Here is a 24,642-nt window from a genome sequence, read left to right on the forward strand (position 1 = left end):
GGGTTTGGGTAATATAACCAAATGGGGAGGTACACCGGCACCCTCCCACAAACATTGGTGGACCGCAAGGATGCATATCCCCAACACAGAGAAGAGTCAGGTTAGTATGGGAACCAGCTGTTCCTGCAGATTCTCAGACTGGGCCACTTTAGGTGGCCTATTGCAGCTGTGCACTCAAGGCAAAGGTCCCCCCAGAGTGGACGACACCAGATCTTCAGCGTTTGGTGCTGGAATCTCCTGAAGCACCAGATGGTTGCCAGGTACCAGTGAGTCATGGGAATAATGCAGAGTAGGAACAACTTGGACTTTAAAGGGGAAGAAGGGAACAGCAGGGCCTGGGAGACCTGTGATGATGATGCATTCCCTAGGGACGAGGATATGCTATTCGGTGTCTGGTCTGAAATGTCCCCACTGATCCCAGGCCAGCAAGATGACCAACCACATTTGTCTCCCCACATCTCAGCTCAGCAAACAGCAGACCACACACTTTGGCTCCCTTTCTTTCAGCACTACCAATCACACTGCGATTTCTGTTGTCTTGAGTTGAAGGTGGCACTCCAGATCTTACTGCCCCTCAGCACCCAAAATCACAGCACGAGACAAGACCCCTGCAATGGAAGGTTTTGCACAATATGGCCCTTGCATCCAACTTGTCAGTTGAGGCTTGCACGCCAGACTGAACAAGTCGCTAAACGCACATCTGGCAGAAAACGATCCAGTCGCAGTGCATATCGCTTGCAAGATCTTGATGCATACGAGGAAAGGTGGTGAGAACGATGAATAAAATGAGAAAACCCAAGGTCAGAAGATGAAATACAAAAGATGAGGACAAGAGACAAGCAATGGAGGAAACGGGGCCCATCTGCCGGATCACTCTGCTTCCTCAGAGAACAATGCAGAGTTTGCTTTGGGGAGCCGGTTGTAACAGCACATTTTCTCTGTTCCATCAGTTGTAGAGATAAGGATGTAGGACCATTGACAGGAACAGAAAGTCTGATTTTGAGAATGCACTGCAGCTGGTGAGAGGAAGCAGCTGGTGAGAGGAGAAGTGAAGGAAGCTAATCTACAAGAGAAAAATGGAGGAGGAGGCGACCCCAGGACAGGTCAGGAGCTTTGCTCTGCACGGACTCATTTCTGCACTGTTCTGGAGGCCAGTTCCAAGGATACGTCTTTGCAGAGTTAGCTGTGCCCATGCCCCAGATCTCTCCCCTACCCCACTGCACAATTCCCTTTCTAGCCCAAAGCTGCTCATGCCCAAGCTCCTGCATTTTTCTCTCTTGGCAGTCAGTTCCCAGTGCCCCATAAGGAGCAGCTCACACACTTCAATCTCCTGGATTATTTTTCCAAGATTAAACTCAACTTTACCAGGCTTGTTTTCACAGCAAGTTTTCCCCCCTAGCTGAACTGCCTTTCATGATTCCCCTGACCCTCTTTGCAAAACTTTCAGTTTTCCTGTTTGTCTTTCAGAAAAAAGCAAACAAACCAAACCAGCATGGCATCTTCTGTTTGCTTTTGCTCCTTCATTTCTGTCTTTCCCACGGTGCTTAATTCTACCTTACTTGGACTTCCTTGAATTTGGTTAATAAGGAACACAAGCATGTTATACCATAGAATCATAGAATAGTAGAGTTGGAAGGTGCCTATAAGGCCATCGAGTCCAACCCCCTGCTCAATGCAGGAATTCATCCTAAAGCATCCCTGACAGGGGGGCTGTCCAGCTGCCTCTTGAATGCCTCTAGTGTGGGAGAGACCACAACCTCCCTAGGTAACTAGTTCCACTGTCCTACTGCTCTAACAGTCAGGACGTTTTTCCTGATGTTCAGACGGAGCTTCCCTTCAAACTGTCTGGAAGTTGTAATCCTCGCAGGTCCCCTTTCCAGGCAGAAAGTGCTCCATCATGGTGTAAGGCCTGGACTTCCCCATTTACCACTGACTACCCATTGCAAAAGCCCCCTCATGTCTCCAGTTCATGCTCAGCATTGCCCGGGGTGGGGCTGCTTCTCCTTTGCCATGTACAAGGAAGTGACATCAGTTCTAACTTAAGAAATAGCTATTTACAGCTCACCACAAAGTTACATGGTGGGATACAGGGAGACAAATGAACTGTGAAAGCAGATAAAATGTGGACAGAGAAAACTCACGTTAACCCATAGTATGAAGCCTGAAAGAACAGCAGCAGCTAAAGGCAGGAGGCAATATTGAAGCTCAGATACCAGCAAACATGTGGCACAGCCTCTTAATATATCAACTCCTAACCAAAGAAGTGCTATGACTGACAATTTTAGACTTGTACCAGCAGATTCCTGTGTCCATGCACACACACAAAGCACCCTCCATCCCAAACATGACTCCCCAAAAGGACCCCCAAAAGGCCAGGCTTCAAGTGACGTATACTAGAGGCACCTGTGCTGGGCACCTGCCCTTTCTGAGCCAAGGATTGGGGAAATGCCTTGTTTTTACAGACAGGGCAGAATCCAGATAAAAGGCAGTCTGGATCCTTTCATTTTGGAGCAGGAACAACAGATGCCCAGAAGAATGCTAAGATGCAGCTGAGGACATGCTCATAAAGAGCAGATGCTGGTGACCTGCGAGTCCCAGAAAGAACAGTGGGATACATGCAACAAGCATTATGGTCCTCAATCCCATGTACAGCAGTCAAGGTGCTGCAAGAACTGTGTCTAGTTTGTGCCTCCCCTGATGTCAAAAGTCTCATCTCTTTCACCATTTCTCAGCACTCCAATGCTTCCTTCCTTCCTTCCTCCTCCCTGTGTGCTTAGCCTAGGTGAGGGCCAGGTGACTGTGTCTGCAGACATGTTCCTCCTTTTGACTTACAGCTCAATATACGGCTTCCTATTTAAAATAACAAAGATTAGATAATAATTCACAGTGTTTTATTCTCTTCCCTAACCCCACCCAACTTCCCTGCCGTGGATCGCCGATGACTCTGATGTCCTCAGTGTATATTAGATCTTGCCAGTGTGGCACTCGAAGGGTTAACAAACCTTGGCTTCTTGGACAGATAAGACATAAGCTCATTCATCAACAGGAACACAGGAGTGGTTACAGAGGACAGCCTGCCTGTTAATGTTTCTTGTAACGGTTCTTTGGGGTTTCGCCACAGCCAGTTGTGTCACAGGACAGGACACTGGGCTTCTTGCCCAGGCCAATGCTGCCCAAGAGATCCGGCAGCTCACGTGTGATGGCCCTCTCGATCTTCTCCAGGAAGCAGCCCCCCATGTAGGAACACTGCTGAGCAAGTAGCTTGAAGGTGTTAATGGGGTTGATGCCAAAGAAGTCCTTGTACGCTTCGCGATTGGGGAGGTCGAACTTGCTGACATTGGTCTTAGCTAGGATTGACTTAAAGATGTAGAACTTGTCTGGGTCCTCTACAATGTCCTTGAACACAAGCTCTCCGTCACTGAAGAAGGTCATTTTATCCTTGTAGGTCTGCAAGTAGCGATCCACTAAAAGCGCATGGATGCGAACCCGGATGGCATGTTGGCGGATGAAGGCGATCTTGTTCTCCAGCCTGTTCTCAATCACCTGGTTCAGATCTTCCAGGAGGGAGATCTCTTCTTTCAAGAAGAGTTCTCGGTGGGTGTCAGCTTGGTATTCCAGGGGCCAGAAGGAGCTGACGTAGACCCTGGGGGGCTCAGTGACATTGATCAGTGGAGCCAGGCTCCAGAACAAGGCCCCGTACACTCGCATGAGCTCTTGTGTGGCCAGGCTGTCAGCTTTGTTCAGAATTATCCTGATCTGAGATTCCCGTCCCTTCAGCTGCCGGAAAAGCATCTCTAGTTCCAGTCCCACGTCCAGCTTTGTGGGGTCAAATACAACAAAGATGAGGTCAGCTCTGTCGATGAACCACTGGCAGACATCATTGAATGGGTAGCCTGTGAGGCAGAGAGCAGGGAGAACAACGTCAAGTTGGAGGCCAGGGGATCCCTGGTGTCTGGAACATGAGGAGGAGGAGGAGGAGGAGGAGGAGTATGGCTACCAGCCTTAGCTCCACATCACTGGGGACTCACGCTTCAGGACCCCTAATGCCAAACCCAGGAAGACCACCACCCTATCAGCAATTATCTCTGGACACAAGGAGAAAAGCGGCATTCCAATGAACGGGAGTGTGGTTTCACAACAGGAGTGTAGAGATCAGAATAGACCCCGCCCCCTCTGCCATTTCCCACAATCAGGCTTTGCTTTCATCTCAAGATCCTCTGAATGTGCAAAGAACAGCCCTTTACCTCGTTCCTGCTGCTTTCGGTTTTCAATGATCCCAGGGGTGTCCACAAATGTCACTCTCTCCAAAAGTTTATGAGGGACCTCGATCCCTATCAGCTTCTCCAGAAAGTTCTGCCCAAACTTCTCAAGAGGCGAGAAAGAGCGGGCGCTGTCCGCAGCCATCACAATGCCTTCAATGGTCTTGAGCTTGGGGCCGTGCATGATGACAGTGAACTCTGAGGTGGTTGGCTCAGCCCCTGCGCAAGAAGGAGGCAAAACAAGTTTTTAGGTGAACTGACACCCCACCAAACTGAGGCCTCATCTACACCAAACAGGATATTGCGGTATGAAAGCGGTATATAAAAGGCAGGAGCCATACTACTGCTTTATAGCGGTATTGAAGTGTACTGACAACTGTTGGGACCCATTGACACATACCATATACTGCTTTCATACCACTATATCCTGCTTGGTGTGGATCCTGCCTTTTATATACCGCTTTCATACTGCAGTATCCTGCTTGGCGTAGATGAGGCCTGAGTGGCTTTGGAATGGTCACCTTGCAACAACATTCCAAACTCAGCTCCCCAAAGCCAAGCAAGTGCAGGAAAATTCAGGTGCCTCTTCCAGGACCCTTTTTGTAGTGCTCTGGCCAACCCAGCACACAGTTTCACCACTGTGTTCCTATTTAGAGAAATAGCTTCTTGATTAAATGACATGGTCATTTAATGAGCTTTCACTAGCACGTATCTCTGTGTTCTCTGCCACAGTTTCTAGAGCTGCACTGAGTTTAGAAGGATTTTGTTCCAGGATCCAAGCACCCCAACACATCTTGGGCAGAAAAGGAACCCTGACGGTGAAGTTCCACTTGTTCAGCTGAGAAACGATATTTCAATAGAGAACTTAACTCAGAAGATCTCTTCTGGGCTGAGATTGGGGATCAAAGGGATAGGAAGCCCAGGCTGGTGGTGGGGGGAAGGAGAGAAAGGGAAAGGTCACACCTGCTGAAATTAATTGGCTCCATGCAGAGAAGCCAGAAAATGCAAGTTCCTGCCACTGTGGTTCTGGCAGCCGGGCAGCCACCTGCAGGGGGAAGCCGCTCTGATGGGAGGTCTCTGGGCTCAGCTGACCCCCAGGCAGCAGGGCGGAGTGTGCTTTCTGCCCCTGACTGTGTGACTGAGGCAGAGCAAAGTCGAGGCAGGGCAGAGAGGGGCTGAGCCACAGCTAGAAATGGTGGAGCCTGTCTTGCATCCTCCAATATGCATCCAGTATCCGAAGCAGTAAGCCTGTGTGCACCAGTTGCTGGGGAACATGGGTGGGAGGGTGCTTTTGCGCCATGTCTTGCTTGATGGTCCCTGGCCGATGGCTGCTTGGCTACTGTGTGAACAGAGTGTTGGACTAGATGGACCCTTGGTCTGATCCAGCATCAGGGCACTTCTGATGTCCTTATCTGGTCAATCCAGAGGCCTCAAAGTGCCTGCTTGCTAGTCACCCCTCTCTTCCCTTGTGCTCTTGAAGAGGGCTCTCAAGCTTGGGCATATGCAGGCTCAGGGATCTCACTGTCCGACTCCTCCTGCTCCAGGTCTTTCTGCTCTGTAGTGACCCTGACAATCCCTTTTCTGTAGCAGTTGGGGCCTGGGGCCTAAGGCTGCAATAGGCTGGGGACAAGCAGAAAGGTGCTCTACCTGTGTAGAGCTGGTATGGAGTGTTGTCCAGCCCCAGGAGGTAGTTGACCATGGTGGATTTGCCAACACTCCATGGTCCCAGGAACAGCACCATCGGCTTGGAAGTAATCTCTCCATCTGCAAGGGGAAGGGAAAAGCAGCCATTTCAGGCACGTCCCTGAATTTTTTTTCCAAAGAAGACCCAGCCCCCGAATATTTATCTGGACCCTCCAAGCCCACAGGAACATTCCCTAGTTAGCCCCAAAAACTATCCCATTCCTCCCTCAGGGCAATCAAGGCAAGCCAGGGATGAAGGTATCATAATGCCAGTGCAATGCGCGCGCGCGCACGCGCACACACACACACACACACACACACACACACACACACACGGCTCACTTGCTGGCAGCCATCATCATATCCACCAGCAGGAACAGTTCAAGCAGCTGGGATCTTAAATGGACTTCTCTTAGCCATGCCAGTCCTCCTTCCCATGGGATGCCCAGTTTCTTACACTATTTAGTTTGCACACACCCTGGGTAAACAGTGTTGAGTGTGAAATTGCCCAGTTTGCAGTGTGTACGCAGAGGGAACCCATCACTTGCTGAGACTTCCTGTCTGGTGAAATAGGCATAGATGTGCTTGTCACACAGGATGGGTGACACACATAGAAGTGAAAGTTGTGTAGGAAATGTATCATGTGTGAAAAACCCTTTAGAAGGCTGAAGTGGGCTGAATCCAGGTAGGATTTGGGAGAAGAGCATTGCTCTATGTGACCCTTTTGCTCTCTGATTTCCCTTCTCTGGATGGCTTCCATGACAGGTGGTTGGGTGATCCCCAGGGAGGGTCCCCAGGGAAGTCGCCTCCCATAGTCCTACCCATGAAGCAAGCAGCCACACACATCTGAGAAGTCAACACAGGAGGCCCCCTTCTCCCAGGTCTCCAGAGCTGATTGGAGCTTTGATCAAGAGCTTTTGGTGACGTGGTTAGAGCAGCACTGAACCTCAACCCTGATCCTGCTTTAGGTTGTGTACGCTACCCCAGAGAAAAGCCTCAGGATGACAGAGAGGGAGAGGACTGATGGACTCATGCGTGCCTCACTCCACAATGGATTATGGCCTGCGTGTGCATGAAGAAAGGAGCACTCTCCTTTAGCTATGCGCTACGTCACTTGATGCATTTACTTACTTCTATAGCTATACCACACTTGTATATAGCTGTGCTAATATATACTCTGTGCATAGGTTACATATTCATGCACTCTGAATATGTACTGCTTTCGTCGTACTGTACTGCTTTCGTCGCCAGCTGAAGACCTTTTTATTCGCTCAGTATTTTAACACTTAATTTTAACTTAAATTTAAATGTTACTGTTCTAACTCTGTATTTTAATCTTATATCAATTTTGTTGCATGGTTTTATCCTGGTTGTGCTTTTTATACTGTATTTTGTAATTGTGCTTTTAACATGTTGGTTGTTTTATTATGGTTTTAATTCTTGTGAACCGCCCAGAGAGCTTCGGCTATTGGGCGGTATAGAAATGTAATCAATCAATCAATCAATCAATCAATAAATGCACTCACCTACACACACACAGCCATAAAACCATGAGAGAGAGCCTTATGATGGCTGCATGTACATATGCAAGTATTGTCTCCAAAAGGTTACACCAAAAAACATTTAGCAGCACCTCCTCCCTCCTGGGGAGACTTCAGTCAGTCTCCTGTGTTGTATTCCGTGCCCACACTGGCACATTGGAAGAAGGAAGATGTTATCACTGTAGTGTTCATTTCCTACATTGTCTGAAGTGACCACCAGGGACCTCCAGACCGTCACTTGGAGGCCTCCTAGAGATGCCTTTGGAATGGGACGCTCTTGTGCTGGGCCAGGTTAGAAGGCTTGAGAGCTACCCTGCCACCTCCCTGTCTTGGGGCAGGGGCAAAGGCTGGCCACTTACATGACACCTCTTAGCACCAGTGCCAGCTCCTGCAGGCATCAAAGGCCCGTCCTCTGGCCACAGGGCAGGGGAGGCATGCATGAGGCAGCTCCCTCTAATAGTTCCAATGCAGTCCCAAGGAAAGAGGGAAGTTTTTGTGTTTATAGCCACAAAAGCTTCTGCCACACTAGATTACCACAGCTACCCCTCTGGTGTCAAAAAAAGCCCAGCTCAGTCAACCATGTAGAAAAGGCCTGCGAGTGGTGCTGGTGCTGGTGCTGCTGGCGTGGGAAGCCAAGCCCGGGCGAACAAAGAGGCAGAAGGCAGGAGGATATTTTGCTTCCGGTCTGGCACGCGATTCTGCTCAGCATGGGACGAGGGAGGAGGGAATGGCAACATATTTGGGTTTCTTTGATCAGCAGCGAGAGGCTACCTGGGAGGAGTTTCATTCACATGCAAGTGACAGGTAGCCATACCCACCTGTGGCTGAAGAGCCCAAGGTGCGTCCAGGGTAAGCTGATAGGCAGGAGAGGAGAGGGCCAGGAGGAGAGAAAAAGCAACGTGAGTAGGAAAGGGCTTGAGGAGGGGGGAGGGCGGCGTGTGCTTGGATCGGGGCTCAATCAAGAACTGAAGATGGGCTTCAGCCGTCTCCAGGAAAGGATTTAGGACCAATGGATCATTCCAATTCCTTTGGCTGCCCTCTTACCCCAGTAAAAGAGACTGGAATCATGAATGATTCATTCACTCACAGAAGGAGCTCATGCAACCAAAACACCTTTTCCCACAGGAATAACATGCAAATCCCATCCCAATTTTTTTGGGTGGGGGGCTGAACCAAGAGTTTACTACCAAGTATTTATTTATTTATTAACAATATTTGTATGCCACGTCTCATTGGAAACAAACCTTGAAGCAGTTTACAAACGAATAAAAACAAATGAAAAAGGCCATGCTTGCACACCCACAACCACGCGGAATAGTATCATGAGGCTGATACAAAGATAGCGTTGACAAAAGCCAAAGCAAACAGATATGTTTTCAGTAAACATCTAAAATATGCCAGCGTTGAGGCCTGATACACTTTGGAGGGGAGATCCTTCCGCAGGGCGGGTGCCACTGCAGAGAAGGCCACCTCTGTGCCATCGCCAAACAGAATTCCATAGGCCACGGCACAGACCCCAGGGCCTCCCGTGAAGAACATCGTGGCCTGGGAGTTTGGTAGAGGGGGAGACGTTCCATGAGGCAGCCCTGTGGCTGACATACTTTCACAGGGCACCCTCTCCCTTGACCTTCTTCAGAGGGAGGGACTCACGGGACATGAGCTCAGGGACCATGGCCCAATGGAGGAGCGCCAACTTTGCATGCAGATGGTCCCAGGTTCAATCTTGTCTTATTCAGTAGGACTGGCTGAAGCCCTGAGCACCTTTCCTGCCAGTCAATGTTGACAATACTGGGCAGGATGGACCAAGGTATAAGGCAGCTTCTGATGATTCTATGACATTAGGAACGGGGAGATCAAAGGCAGGCAGGCCCTGGGCATGGTAAGCCACTTGAGGAAAGTCTTAAAAGGTGGCTAAGAAATGCAATAAATACATAAGTAAGTTACGTGGCTGACTGGAAGAGTGAAACACGATCACTCCACACTGCAACTTTTTGTTGCAGGTCCCATTTCTGAGTTTCTAGTTCTCCTTCCAGCAGCAGCAACCTGAGTCCCTAAGTTGTCCTATCCTCCATGCCTCAGTTGCACAAGCCCTGGCTGCATGGGACATGACAGGACCGCTTTAGACACAGTCATAGAAAGGTAGAGTTGGAAGGGGCCTTTAAGGCCATCGAGTCCAACCCCCTGCTCATTGCACGAATCTACCCTAAAGCATCCCTGAGATGGCTGTCCAGATGCCTCTTGGAGGTCTCTAGTGTGGGAGAACCCACAACCTCCTTGGGTAATTGGTTCCATTGTCATACTGCTCTAATAGTCAGGAAGTTTTTCCTGCTGCCCAGCCGGAATCTGGCTTCCTTTAACTTGAGCCCGTTAGTCTGTATCCTGCACTCTGGGAGGATCGAGAAGAGATCCTGGCCCTCCTCTGTGTGACAACCTTTCTAAAGAGCAGTCTTGAGAAACAAAGAATTCTCAGCCTCTTCCTTCCCCAAAGCAACGGTTCAGCTCCCCTGCAAGGCCAGCCTTGAAATGCCTAGAGCTGGGCAGCAGCCCTGCTCAATGCCTCCCTGTCCTGCCTACCTTACCTGTGATTTCATGCTGCCGTAGTTCATTGTACTTGTACGACTGCTCCAAGGGCTTGATGGAGGTGTGGTAGATCTTCCTCAGCCGCTGCAGCGTGCCTGCAATGAAGGAGGGGGCCAACAGCAACACATCAGAAGCCAGGCCAGGCCCTCTGCCACTGCCCCATGTGATGAGGAGTCTTGTGAGAGTCAGAAGGCACGTAGGCGCCAGGCGAGCCTCCCTGGGGAGTGCATTCCAGAACCAGTGTGGCACCACCAAAAGGCCCTCTCTCTAGTAGCCCCTTGCCTCACTTCATGTGGCAGGGGCAACCCAAGGAGGGCCTCTACAAAATGATGGTAGATTCCGGGCAGGTATATATGGGAGGAGACCACCTGTCCTTTTAAAATGTGGGACGGGAGTAGATTCGACATGTTCTTGGAATAAGAAATTCCAGGATGAGTCTGTTCCTTTCATGGGTGGCCCTCCTGAGCAGTGCCAGGATGTGGCTTCTGGCATTTGCAAGCCCTGCGGCCCACAGTGGCCCTCTGCCCAACTCGCTGCCTGTCTTTGGCCCAAAGGACTTCTGCAATGCTCTCAGGCAGTTTCCACACTAGCAAGATGGCATCTGGCATTCCACTGGCTGCTTTAGCAGAAACCAGAGAGTCTCCGGTAGATAACTCGGTCATTTGCCACATTTGCCTGGCATATGTGGCTGGCTGGCTGGCTGCGCTTTGGAGGCCAGGGAAGGCTGTTCCAAGTCTTTCGATCTCTGCAGTCCACCATGTGGGATGCTTCAGCCTCAGACAGAAAGGGCTGCCCCACCTCATGCATGGAGAGGAGGGGGGCTGTCGGCCTGGGGGTGGGGAGGTTGCTGACAGGTAACAATCTGGATCCACCCTACCTGAGGAGGAGGAGGAGGAGGAGGAGGAGGAGGCGGACTTGGCCAGAGCCGCTTCTTCCCTTGCAGATGGGGACACCCAGTGGCGAAAGGTGGCAATGACAGGAGTCCCAGGGAACCAGGGTGCGGGGGATTAATTTGTTTATTCGTTAAAACCATTTATAGACCACCCTTACACCTATATGAATTTCAGGGCAGTGTATAAGAAATATCACAATTAAAAAATAAAATAGACAAAATCCTTAAAACTGTTTCAATAAATTAAAAATGCCTGGGTGAATAAAATGCCATCTGGAGTAAAAAAAAGAAAAAGTGCATCATCAGTTATTCTAATTCCTTAGCTCACTTACTCATTCTCTCCCCCTCCCTCTCTCCCTCCTGAACCCTTCTGGTAGCTGATTGTGGCGCCAGGCTGCTGGTCAGGGTTGACAATGCGGGGCTGGGTGCTCTGAAGGTCTGACTCCGTATAAAGCAGTTTCCCGTGTTCACCCACACCCTGACGGGGGGGGGGAGTGTTGGGGGGGGAGCAGGCCATGTGGCTGAGAGGGGCGACATTTGTCAGTGATGATTTATGGCCATGACACCCTTCGGGCTGCGGGGTCCTAGGTAATGAGGGAGGGGGCTACAAAGATAAAATGCAGTTGGGTCTCTGTGCTTCAGGGACCCCCGTGTGAAATGAGCTGGGGACCCCACTGGGAAGCAGGAGCTGCCAGGCAGATGGTGCTGAGCATCACATGAGGGAGGGGGTATGTGTGCGTCCTTCTCCTCCTCCTCCTCCCAGCCCCCCCCCGGCCCCCGCAGGTGCCCTGCCCTGCTGTTACCTGAGTAGTCGTCTGCTGGTTTTTCCTCCTTCAGCTTCAAGGTGCTGTCAATGTGGGAGCGGTCTCTGGAGGTGGGCTCCCCAGAGCCCTCCACTTCATCTGCAGGGTGAGCAAAGACAGCCTCTCAGCTACAGGCCAGTCACACAGGAGGGATCCAGGGCCGGCTAGTGGCGGGGAGGGGTCGGGGGGAGGGGTGGGGGGGAGCTTTTCCACATGGTGTGTTCATTCAGCTCTTTAGCACCCGGTGACGTTCCCTCGTGCAGACTGTGTCCTCCCCCCACCCACGGCCTCCCCTCCCCAACAAGATTTCCGCCAGTGCCAAGAGTGGCTGGAACTCCACCTGGCAAGGGGCCAGCAGCTGCCGGAGGAGGAGGAGGAGGAGGAGGAGGAGAATCTTCTAAATTTAGAGGCTGCTGCATTCCGACTTCACAGTGAGGACCAAGGAGAGAAGACTCTCTCTCTCTCTCTCTCTCTCTCTCTCTCTCTCTCTCTCTCTCTCTCTCACACACACACACACACACACACACACACACACACAGGGAAAAGCACTGAAAATATGCCAGAGAACACCTTCCCAAAACACACTGGATCAACTTGTTAATGCAAAACAGAAACTGGAGCGGGGACATTTAAAAATCCAATGCACATTCCCACCCATTCAGGTTTTATATCTGAATTACCAACATGAGCTTCCCTACTCCTGGAGCAACAACAATGCCTGAAACGTCACTTGCGGACTTGAGAGAGCTGTGTTGCAGTGGGCATGTCATGGGCCAGGGTTGCCAGCCTCTCTCCTGTCTCTCAAGAGCTGTGGTTTGTGTCCAGGGAAGCACTTCCAAAGGAATTTGAGAAACCCTGGGTGATCAAGGATGCCCCCCCTCCCCCCACGGACCCTCTGGAAGTGGCTGCTTTGATGTTACCAAGCTGATGGTACCCCAGGACAGCTGGGGAAAGGGCTCAAGGTGAGCACGCAATCCTCTCCATGACGGTCTCTGGGCCCCTTTCAAAACCACTGCCCAGATGTGCCCTTAAAGGACATTTGTTTGTTTGTTAAATTTCTATCCTGCCTTTCTGCCAGAAAAAAAAGAAAAGCACTCAAGGCCACTGCCAATAAAACCCACATTAACAACACCCTAATGAAAACATAGCCTTAAAAACAAATAAATGAAGAATTCAACAATAAAAGAAATAAATAGCATCAATCAATTTAAACCCCATAAAAGTAAGGATGACGTTCCAAAGCTGCAAAGGGGGCAGCACAGGCACCCTACACACACACCCCTCACACACGCATGCATGCGCGCACAGCAGGGGACGGCGCACACTTCATTTGATGCTGCTCTGGTTTTGTCTTATCCATGAGGCTTATTGGATGGGTTGTTTTTTAACGGTTTAGTTGTTGCTTTTACTATCGTATTGCATTACGGTTGACTTTAAAGATCTTTTTCAGTATTATTTTATATTCCTTTGGCTGTCAGCACCTTGAAGGTCCAGAAAGTAAGAGATACGTGTGATTTCTTCCCGTGGTATTGTCAGAGCCGGCCCTACCATTAGGCAGAGTGAGGCAGGTGGCAGATGCTGGAAGGTGGGGAGTGGAGATGAGGTGTTGGGGGACAGAGGTGTGTGTGCACCACCTGGCCGCCCCAAGCCCCCCTCCAGGCTGGCCTGTTGCCCTCAGGTACAAGGCACAATAGTCATGCTTGCCCTGCTGTATGACTGAGCCCAGGCAGGACGCCCCTCCTCCTGCCCTGCCTCTTTGGGCCAACGCACAAGGGCTGCCCCTCGGTCAACCGGGTCCCATTTCCTTCCCACGTCCCTGGGAGTGAGAGGAGCCCTGCGTGGAGGCACTGCTGTGTGTGTGTGTGTGTGTGTGTGTGTGTGTGTGGCTTACAGAACATGCTTGCCCGTGCAAGTCTGTGCTGCAGGCTGGGAGTTGGGCCAAGCCAACCACACAGGGCAGCCGAGAGCTGGAGAGAGGCCCTTTCCCGTCCCCCAAAATAGCCCCGGGATGCAGCTCTGGTTACACGTTGGCCTCAGCCGTGTGTCCTCCGAGAGCAGCATTGACAAAGGGACGCTGCTTCCTGCCCCCACCCCATGGCAGGTGATCATAGCATCACTGGCATGGAATTTACACTATGCCAACGTCTTCATTATGAGGAACCCCCTCCTGAAAGCCTTGCCAGCAACTGACTGCCTTTGGAAGACAGCAGAACAATTCATGCCTTTCAGAACCTTCCTTGTAGCGGCTGGAAACCCTGTATTCCTTCTCAGTGCACGTTGGACACCCCATATTCTTAAAAAACGAACACCTTGGGGTGGTGTGAGGGCCTCCAAGATTAACTATCAAAGAGTGAATTCCTTTGGGAAGTTTATCCAAATACTGGAGGAAACTCATTTGTGTTTGGGCACAGGAAGCCCAGCGCAACATGCCTGAGAATTAAAATGTGTTTGAGATTGTAAGTTCGTGGGTGAAGTTTGTTCCTTTTAAATCAATAATTATACTCTACTTAGCTGTTGTTGTTGTTGCTATTATTATTATTGAACAATATGTTGTTAACTCTGTCATCTTGCTGAAGAAGAGGAAGAAAAAGAACTACTTAGCTTCACAGAGACCTGGGATTCTTGCAAGATTACAACCACCTTTAAGTAGCTTTGCTGGTTCAGCTTTTCCACTCTCTGCCTTAGAAATGCTACACTGGTTATCTCTGAGCACAACCCAAAGGGCTCTGCAGGGTTGAAACAGGCTAGAGGTTTGCATCCAACAGAAAAGCGGGAAAACGCAGACACTCCACAAGGCACACTGTGCTTGCTTGTTTTGGATCACCCCTAAACACCTGAAATGCCCTTCTCTCATCTGGAGCTGACCTTTTGGCAGTTGCTATCCCCAGGGTGAGCCCCTGCCCGCCCGCCTGCCTGCAGGCTCCCTTTGCCAGTTCCTGCTCGGCTCATACTCATGAGCAAAAGCATTCAGCAGCAGGGAGGGCAACCAGGTTAGGCCTGCCGGGGCCACTGCAGGAAGGAACCATTTGATTTAGCATGCCAATGTAAGATGAAGGAAGCAGAACCTCTCTGGCTGAGCCGGCCAGTGACCTCGGGGGCTGGGGGATGGCTGTGACCTGCTGCTTCGGTTGCTGTGTCTGCAGCCAGGGCGGGCTGGGCTTGTCCAGAAGGCCTCTCCTCATCCCCACTGCTGGGAGAGCCAGGGGCCATGTCTGTTTCACTCAGGTCCCGTTCTTGGCGATGGAGGTGAGCATCTCCTGGGCTGCCATCTCTGTTGGGGGACTCTTCTGACTCCACCTTGTCCACACTTTCCCCCCAGCCAGCACCCTCTTTCTCATGTTCTACTCCTTGCGCAATGGAATGGCCCTCTCCCTCTTCCAGGGGAACCTCTTTTCCCCGCTCTTCTGCCTGAGAAATCTTTTCTTCGACCAAGATTGCCTCCTCCTCTGCTGCTGCTACTTCATCTTTGTCGTCTTCCTCTGATAGGGCCTGACTTTCATCAGAATCCTCTCCTTCAGCTTCATCGGAATCATCTTCTTCATTGGAATCGCCTCCTTCTTCATCAGAATCGCCTCCTTCTTCATCGGAATCGCCTCCTTCTTCATCGGAATCGCCTCCTTCTTCATCAGGGCTGGCATCTGGTGCCCTGGCCACAGTGGCCTCTTCTTCCTCGTCGGAATCCTCTGCCTCCACCTGCTCAGGCCCATCTTCTGTTTTCCTCCCTGCTCCTTCTTCCTCTCTGTGGCTACTACCCCCTTCCTCTGCCTCCCCAGGCTCCCGTGGCCCCTCTGACTCCTGTGGTCCCTGCTGGGTGGTGTCCGGTGCCTCCAACGTGTCCCTTGTTGGGGAGGCCTCGCTTAAGGCATCCCCCTCCCCAAGGGTGCCTCCACGTTCTTTGCCCAAGCCAGTGGCAAGTGTGCTGTTCTCCTCCTGAGGAGACGTTTCCTCCTTCTCTCTTGCATCAACGGGCCGGGGAAGGCTCTGAACGGGTTCTCCACTTGCTCCAGGGACCGAGTCTTCTTGGCCATCACGCTCAAGGTGGCCCTGCTTATCCTCTGGGGCGTCCTCACCAGCCAGCATCCCCTCTTCCGTGTTGCCCACAGACTGTGGCTCAGCCTCTTCCACCAGGATGGGCCCACCTTCTTCTCCTTCTTCTTGCCCATCCACATCATGCCTTCCGCCAGGGGCGTCCTCTGGGCCGGCAGCGGGGACTTCTTTTCCTTCTAGGCTGCCAGCTTCCGAGGGGTCATCACGGACATCCGGAGCGGCACCCGCCCTGGTGGAGCCATCGGCAAGGGTCGTCCTTCCCCGCGTGTCCATGGCGGCAGCTTCCTCCTGGTGACTGCCGGGGGGCTGCAGGGGGATGCCCATCCCAGGAGGCATGGCAGCAACATCTCCATAAAGCACCCTCTCCTCCACGAGGCTTTGGTCTCCTGGCCACAAGCTGCCCTCCACAAAGCTGGCAGCGTCGTCTGTGCCATCCGGGGCAGAAACTTGCAGTTCTAAATGGTTAGAACAGGATCAGTCAGTTTGACCTGTGCCCGGCCTGCCTCTCTCCTCAAAACAGCCTGCCTGTTTCTGCAAACGGGACTCCGGGTGAGGCTCCCTGCCCAAGGAAAATTAGACGGAAACTGGAGTGCATTTTGAGGCTCTTATAAATACATGTTCAATCCTATCCCAACCACCAGGCCTGGAATCCAGCTTGCTTTCCCTGCTCCTATCAATAAACTGGGTGCAAACAGGTGCCGGCCGGAGGGAATATATCTTGGATTACACAGGCAGTCCTTAGCAAGCCTCCTGGCCTTCTTTGCTGGGCTTCTTGCCTTTCTGGTCTACAAGCAGACAAAGAAAGCTGCTGGGGAAGGAAAATCAGCAGCTCAAAAGGGAGCCACGGTGCTGGAAGGCTTTTCGGAGGGTTTGGCATATCCCGAGGCTTTATTGACAGCCTGGCCAGGAGACGCAAAATGAAGTGCACCTGGAGGTTTCCTGGTCTCAGTTACCTGCCTTGGTCCCTCCCTGCTTTCTCTCCCATTGTGGGCCAGGAAAGACTTCTTTAAAAAAAAGAGGAGGCCAGGGCTCTGTCTTGAGTAGCCTTCCTACAGCTGTGCTTGCCCAGACTCACAGAACATGGATCCTTCTGAAATATTGATGGTACAGTTAAGGAGCCCGGTCCCTTTGTTGCCTGCATATCCTAGCAAAGGATGCTACAACAGACAGAAGCAAGGGCCCTCCTGCCCAGAGAGGTTTCCTGCCAACAGGCTGTCTGAGCAGAGAATGCCAAGCTGGAAATAGGAGCCGTGACAAAGGACATTTCCCCTGTCAGGATGCAGATGTTTTAACTAAAAACGTTTCCTTGCGGCTACTGCATGTTCCCTGCCCCTCCCGCCCATCATTAGGTAGCGACTCCTGTGCCAAACCGCCGTTGCTCCAGACATCCCTGCTCTCTGGGCGGACACCGGGGCCAGCCTAAGACAGAAGCACCAGGAAGCTGTCGTTGAGGGCAGCAGATGGCAGAATGGGCACCCCTTTTCTTTCTCCAGTTGCCATTTCTGGAAAACATGAGCCCAGTCCAGAGGGCGCGTATGTCACTCAAATCTGGCTCCATCTGGGTTGAGAGGCTGCATGGTGACAGCGTTGTGGGGGTCCATGTCCCGTCCCACCCCACCCCACAGGGCAGGCCCAGTGCCCATTTTATTCAGGGTGTTTCTGCACCAGAGAAACCAGAGAGGGGATGTGGCCCGCATCCCATGAGGGAGGGGAGAAGAGACGAGGGGTCCCTTGCCCTCTCCGCAGCCACCCCCAAACATTTCTTCTTCACCAACAGACGCCTGAAATGATGCCGCCTCCATTAGAAACAGCTGCAGCTCAGAAGCATAATCCACCCTCCCACAAGGGCCGCACCCCACATGCCACGGACGGATGGCTCTCCCTTTGTACCGGGTTTCCCGGCTGTGGGCCCACGCCCGAGGGAACGGAGCAGGCCCTGGAAGGAAGGGGGTGCATTCCCAAAGGACCCCCCACCCCCCGTGGCTGTGCTCTCAGGCCAGTCTTTAAACACAGCAATGGCAGAGCACAAAGTTGTCCCCCCGCCATCCCAGTTTTATGGGGTCCATAACTGGGGCCCACATAACTGGGGCCATGTGGGCTCCCCATGGGCTCCTTCTGTGGCACCCAGAAGACCCAAGAGAAAGAGGACAGGGGAACGTTTCTCTCCCTCGCTCCTTATCCCAGAAACCAACAGTCTCGTCCCCCCAAGCTGAACTGTGGGAGTTTCAGGCAAAAGGAAGTCCTTCACACGGTGCATTTCAGACTCTGAACTGACACCCACCCACCCTTCGCTCTTCAGATGGCCACACGCATGGCTTTGCTTCGTCCAAGATGGGCTGGGCTGGGGTCCTGGACCTCTGCCCCAACGCCCTCCTCAGATGGCACCACGGCCTGCATTCCTCCCTCTGCTTAGCATTTGCCCAGAGGCAGGCTAGGTCTCTGGAGCTGAGCGCCACCCACCACGGTTTGCTCTTCCTGGAGGCCTCTGCAGTGAAAGGTGGGGAGGCTGAATCATTCTCAGGGTGGGGCAGGGTGAGGTGTCAAAAAAAGCTCCCTAAATGGGAAGGGCAGGGGGTTATGGGGTCTCCTGGCCCCTCACCTCCTGCGACCTTAGAGACATTCTATAAGGAGCCCTTCCCTTCCTCCTTGCCCTCACTGCCCCCAAACTGGGACCTTTAACTATATCGGGCACCAAATTGTGCTGAGCTGCAGATGGCAAATGGATGATGGCTTTGCAGCAAAACGGGCTGAAGGTTACGGGCTTAACACCCGTCGGCCTTCCTCATCGGGCTAAAAATACCTCTGGCAAGTGGGTGGGAGAAACGTCTGCTGCCGGGAGACACTCAGGGCCCAAGAAACCCCCTGGGCAGCTCACCCGCCCGCCCTGCCTGGCCCCCCCTCCCCTCACCTCCCCCCTCGCAAGCACCCCAAAAAGGTCTTGCAACCATCTCCATTGAGGGCCATCGCCATAGGAGGGAGGGGAGGAGGGAGCGAGTCCTCATTCCTGCCTCTGGGTGGGATGGGGTGGGGGGGTCGTGGAGGAGCAGCTCAGGCATGTCTCCACAAGCCTCTTGTAAGCTGACACTCCGCAATGCCTCTGGGACGCGCCGTACAGTACTGTACGGGCGCCCTGCCAAAAAAGCAAAGGGAGCCACAGAAAGCTAGGTGAGCAGGTCAGCCTTCTACTGCAGGCCAAGTTCCGGGGTGGGGGGGGCAGGGAGGGGGGCAAGGTAGGCCATGGCTGCGGAGAGTCTCGGGTGTCCGTGCCCCCCCCCCCCCGCCATCGCCACCACCTCTTCCTTTACAGGCAGAGCTTGAATCTGCCACAACTCCCTACGACAAAAACTGCTGCTGCCCCCAGTGGGAGACACGTCTGTGAGCCAATCCGGTCCACTCCGCGTGGCGGAAGGCATGAAAGCCGCCACTCATTCAAGCCCCCGACAGCCCCAAAGCGCCTCAGGTGAAGGAAACGGCATCGAGGAACTCAGCCTGCCCTGATTCTTGCAGCTGAAGCCATCCCATCAGGGACATCCCACTGCTACTGGCAGCAATCCGTGCCCTGGTGCCCTGGGCCAGTACTTCTGACCCCCTCCAGCTTGGGGCAGTTTCCCCGAGCCTGGCATGCCAAAGAGGCTATCCTCTCACCGACGTCAAACCCTAACCCTTCCACACATTACAAGACCGGTAAACCTTGGCTTGTTGCAACAGAACACCTGGCCCATCCTGGCTCTCGGTCCCGATGGCACCTTTGGGCTGCACTCAGCTTGGCCTCTGGGCTGAGTGGGCCCACTTTCCCTGCTGTGGTCTCCCTCCCGCCCCCCTCCACATGAAGCTGCATGGGCCGGGCGCCAGTCCTGTCGCCTCTTCTCTCCTGAGGCATATTCAAGGCAGGCCGCAGGGAGAGGCGAACAGGTGAGAGGGAGGCAGCAACAGCCCTCAGTCACAAAGCGGCCTCCACCGCAGTCATAGCTTTGCTAAAGAGCGTGCACTGCTCAGAATCGCTGGGGCAACGGCGCATTGCCACTCACGGCTGTGGGCGCAACGCCCCACCTCCAGGAGCTCCTCTGCTGCACAGAACCAGAATGGGAGACGCATGTGAACACACACACACACACACACACACACACACACACACACAGAGCTCCTTTGTGCTCCCGACCCACTGCACGCGCACGCTGCGCTTGGGTCAGGCCTTCAGGCCAGAAGCCAAGGAAACCAATAAATACATGTCTGCCTGAAGCAGTTTGTTACATCCATCTAGCATACGACTCCCGTACTGCGTTCCATTTCTCTCTCCTGCCTTGTTTCTTACAATAAACAACGTTCACACGTGGCCCAGGGGTGCTCAGAAATGCTCCCTTGGTTGCAAAATAAACAGACCCAATGCAGTCAGTCTCCCCTGAAATGGTTGCAGCCTAAGAGATGCCCTGGGGGCCAGTTCAGAATGGCTCAAAGGCTGCCACAGAGGCCCGGGGGAGGGGGCATTTGCTCTGCGCCACAAGAGATGCCCCCCCCACAAAGGCAGAGGGGGGATGCCCAGCCCTACCTTTCCCAGGCTGCCAAGGAAGGGAGAAGCATCAGGCTTCACAGCCTCTGCCCCCCAAGCAGTCAAGGGGGCTTTGTGATTGGAGGGGATGCTAAACAGCTTTCAGGGGGAGGCATAGAAAGAAGCATAAATATCATGGACTGCAATGTGTGTGTGGGAGCCTAGTATGGCCCCAAACCCTGAATAAGGGTGCAGACCTTTGAGCTGTACAGGTCTCTACTTCAGGATAGCTCTGATTGGGCCCTGGCTTCGAGGGGAATATCCCTGCTGTCATCTTAAAATAGCCCAGCTCTGTGCCTGGCACTATCATTGTTTTCTCTGGGCCTGAGTGGCTGTGCATTTGATGCATGGCAGGACTTCACACCTGGTGGAAAGTCTGGCTGGCTGCTCAAGCAAGGAGGGAGTTTCTGCTGCCAGGGTCAAGAACTCAGAAGAGCTTTAATGCCCCCCCCCCCGGCTTTCAACAATTTACATGAGTAAACTGGAAGGGGAGGACGGCAGGAAGGCAGGCCAGAACTGTCCTGAGAAAGAGCACCTTCGGGAAGGGCAGGGAGGGGGCCGGGCCTCCCTGCTGACCTGAGCTTCTCCGAGGAGCTGTCTCTCTGCTGGCCTTCTTTTGCCCAGAGCCCCCTCCTCAAACTCAGATGTTGTGCAGACCTTATACTGTTAGTTTTACCCTACCCTGTGCCTGCTTACCCTACCCTGTGCCTGTTTGCCTTCTCTTCCCCTCCTTATTGTTTTACTATGATTTTATTAGATTGTAAGCCTATGCGGCAGAGTCTTGCTATTTACTGTTTTACTCTGTACAGCACCATGTACATTGATGGTGCTATATAAATAAATAATAATCGTCAAACCTGCAGTGGGCCACTAGCCTCAGCTAAATGGGCCAGTGTTTGGGTACGGGGCTGGAGCTCCTTCCTAAGCTCAAATAGCCATGCAAAAGCCCCAGCAGCTAGGATTGGCTGACATTGGCTGAGCACCCCACCCCGGCTGTAGAAATATAGCCAGCTGCAGTGTGTTCTCTCCACCCCTCAGAATCCACTGATCGGCCTGTGCAGACATCACCTCTGCAGCAATTAGCAGCGGGCCGGGTGCTAACGAATCGCCAGCCACGGAGCGGCCACAAACTCTTCTGCTGCATCGTACAAGCACCCCTTGCTTTGGCTTCCGGCCCCCTCTGAAGCTCTTTGGGAACTGGGCAGTGATCTCTTTGCTTGGGTTTTTGAGTGGCTTTTAAAAGGGATTGACCCCAAGGGCCTGGGGGATGTAGACACAGTGCCGGGCCTTGAGAAGCCCAGAAAGGGCAGGCCGAGACACACACCGTTGATACCTTCCAGAGGGGCAGCCGTGTCAGCAAAAGAGCGGAGGACTGCTCTTACAGCAAAAACATCGAAGGCACAGGTGGCACCTTAAAGACGAACACATCTGTTCTGGCGCAAGCAATTATTATTTTTATGCAATCCACAAACTAAAACGCAAGGCTTGTTTGCAACAGGGTTAAGGTTTGGCACTGAACGGGGCACCCAACAGCTGCTCAGCGGACCCAAAGCCGTCATTGATTGGAGCAGGCTCAGTAGCTGCCAACTCCAGAAGAGAAAGTGTCTCTGCCCCCTCAGACGGACGGACGGAGGGCCCTTGGAGCCAGCTCACCCTGCGGTGTCTGCAGCCAGCCAGCCAGCCAGCTAGCGCAAGCCTGGCACAAGGCCGTGCTCGGCCAGCTCCGCAGCAGGAGGGCCGGGAGCTGCCTTCCCAGCCACAGGAGCCCCACCTCCTCCACCGTGCCTCCAGCCCAAGGCCTTAGCCCCGGGAGCTGTTTTCAGTACAAGGGCAAGAAGGGTTCAGCCAACCACCTGAGGGAAGGCTTTCCAGATTACAGCGGGCCACGTCCACACCGGCTTAAGCCCCAGCACCTCTTGTGTGAGAAATTAAGCCCTGAGACACCCGGTGCCTGGGATGGGAGAGAGAGGCGGGAGGAGGCACGTGCGTGCCGGTAGGTGGGCAGCCCCTTACAAGCCCGGCCTGCCTTTCCTGCCCCGAGGGGGCTCCAGCCAGCCAGCCAGGCTCAGCCCCCGCCTTGGCCCAGCTGCCCAGAATGTTCTGCCCCTCCACCGAACTGCGCAAGGGGTCCAGGGCTGTTGGGGCGCATCAAGCTCCAGTACAAAGGGGGAAGAACAGCCCCCCCCCATCGTGGGTCACGCAGGAGGCCCCGGTGCGGGGACGGGACCCCGGGACCCTTTTGTTCTTGGGAATGAGAAAGGATGGCCTTAAAAGGACGAAACGCACAGCCCCGAGCCCTGTGTGAGAAGGCAGCAGCTGAGCTGGCCGCGGCGAGCAAGGTGCGGGGGCGGCGGGGGGAGGGGCGCGGAGGCACGCGGGAGGGGGAGTCCGGGGGGTCCAGTTACACGCCTGTTTCCATTCTTAGCCGCACGGAGGCAGCTGAGAATACAGCGCCCGGCCGGAGAGACCGAATTAACTCAAGGGCGATCAAGGGGAAGGCCGGGCGGCACGCGCGCCCCTCCGCCCGCGGGCGCCCCGGAGACCGGGCAGCGGGCAGCGCCTGCGGGGCTGGGCCGCGGCGGCTGTCCGCCCTGCTGCAGGAAGGGGCCGCCGCCGCCCTCTCCCTCCCCTCCGCCCCCCCCCCGCCCAGTCCACAGGCCCATCACTCGCAGGTGCGCCCCTGGGCTTGGCAGCCGAGGCCCCGCCGGGAGGGAGCAGGCCCGCGATCTCAGCCCGCCCCCTCGGCCCCCTCCGGCGGCGGGCTCCCCGCAGACGATGCGACGCCTCCGGGCAGGCTGCGCGCCCCCACCCCGCTCGCCTTCGCCGGCTGCAGCCACCCCCCAGACAGCTCCGGCTCCTTGGGCAGGTGTCGCCTGCAGCCCAGCAGCGAGGGCGCCCGTGGAGGGCGCCGGGCCCCGCCGGGCCAGCAGCCACGTGCCTCGGGCGGGGGAGCAGCCAGCGAGGGCCCGGGCGCCGGTCTCGTACCTGCCGCGGTGCCGAGGAGCAGGAGCGGGGCCAGGCAGCAGCAGCAGCAGAACAGCCCCAGTCCCTTCATGGCGGCGGCCGCCGGGCGCTGCCTTCGCTCCCTCCCAGGCCGCTGGCGAGAGCACGGCGGGCTGGCGGAGGCTGCGGCTCGGGCAGCTGGCCGGCGTGGTCGCAGGGGCGCACAGAGGGTGCCTGCCTGGGGCCGGACTGCCGGAGGCCCCTCCCTGCCCCGCCGCTTCAGCTCGCGTGTCACTCACCGAGCCAGAGGCAGCAGCCCCAAGTAGGGAGAGGGGAGGTGGAGCAAGCGGAGGGCAGCCCCGGCCCCCTCGCCAGCCCCCGGGAGTCCCCAAGAGGCAGGCAGGCAGGCAGGCAGGCACGGAGGGACGGAGTGGGGGGCGCCGCCGCCGGGGGCCCTGCAGCCCAAGCAAGCCGGCCTGGCAGCAATTCAAGGCGCTAGTCCTCCGGACTACCCCCGGGGCATCTACACCCATGCAGGAGGGGAACGGGGTCACTTGAGCAAAGGGCTGATGGGAAGACCAGTTCAAGCTGGGAGGTGTGGCCGAGACCCCTCAGGCCACTGCCAGGTTACACGGCTGCGAAGTTGGGTTTGGCGCTGGATGCCCCTTAGAGCTGCTGCAGCGCATCTCGGGGCCCAGGCGCGTGGGCCTGTGTCGGTGGCACGCACACAAAGTTGAAACCCGGTGCACGGGCATGGACCTAGGCGGCTGAGATTTGGGCAGCTGCTGCTACCAAAATGGAAAAGGCCGATGGGCCACTGAGCGTGGCCCCCAAAGTGGTGGCAGGGCAAAGGAAGGGCAGCCCCAGCAGCAGGGAGTCAGGTGAGCGGCTTGAGGGAGACCCGAACCCTTTGAAATCACCCAGGAAGCCTTCAAAAAACAGACCCCAACTTTCCAGCAGCAGCTTGAGGGCCAGGCACAAGCCCCCCCCCCCCCCCTCACCGTGGAGGGTCGGTTTGTGCCCTTCCCACGCTCAGTGCAGAGCAGAGGTGAGCTCTCCTCATGGCTGCAGAAGCCGCACAGGCAGGGGCACAGAGGGGACACCAGCGCAGGACAAAGGCCAGCCAAACGCCCCGCAAGGGACTCCCCCCCCCCCGGCTCCCCTGCAAAATGTCTTGGCCAAACCATCTCCCCTCGGATTAAAAACTGCAGCCTTAGGACCCCAGAGGAGATGGTTTGCCTCCACCACAGAGGTTTGGGAAAGAACCTTAAAAAAGATGTCAAAGTCCCCAAGCAGCAGGTTCTGCCGAGTAAGCATTTTGGGCAACGCAAATGATCCAGGGGCGGAG

At 54.5% G+C, this 24,642-nt stretch overlaps 2 protein-coding genes across 2 annotated transcripts in view; one reads left to right on the plus strand and one right to left on the minus strand.

The window, feature by feature from the left end:
- The window catches only part of POLR3K (RNA polymerase III subunit K), a 181,344-nt gene that overhangs the window by 122,316 nt on the left and 34,386 nt on the right, over positions 1–24,642 (plus strand). The window lies entirely within an intron of this gene.
- SRL (sarcalumenin) lies at positions 1,833–24,357 on the minus strand. The gene is made up of 12 exons (XM_063143145.1): positions 24,296–24,357; positions 23,926–24,002; positions 23,594–23,749; positions 23,342–23,492; positions 14,824–16,262; positions 11,759–11,881; positions 10,063–10,158; positions 8,302–8,337; positions 5,907–6,023; positions 4,245–4,478; positions 2,417–3,893; positions 1,833–2,377 (listed from the first exon to the last, which is right to left on the minus strand). Exons 1-11 carry the CDS (start codon positions 24,355–24,357, stop codon positions 3,082–3,084), a joined length of 3,303 nt encoding a protein of 1,100 aa, XP_062999215.1. The 3' UTR covers positions 1,833–2,377; positions 2,417–3,081.

This window comes from Elgaria multicarinata, chromosome 17, assembly GCF_023053635.1.
Source record: "Elgaria multicarinata webbii isolate HBS135686 ecotype San Diego chromosome 17, rElgMul1.1.pri, whole genome shotgun sequence".
Classification (NCBI taxonomy): Eukaryota; Metazoa; Chordata; class Lepidosauria; order Squamata; family Anguidae; genus Elgaria; species Elgaria multicarinata.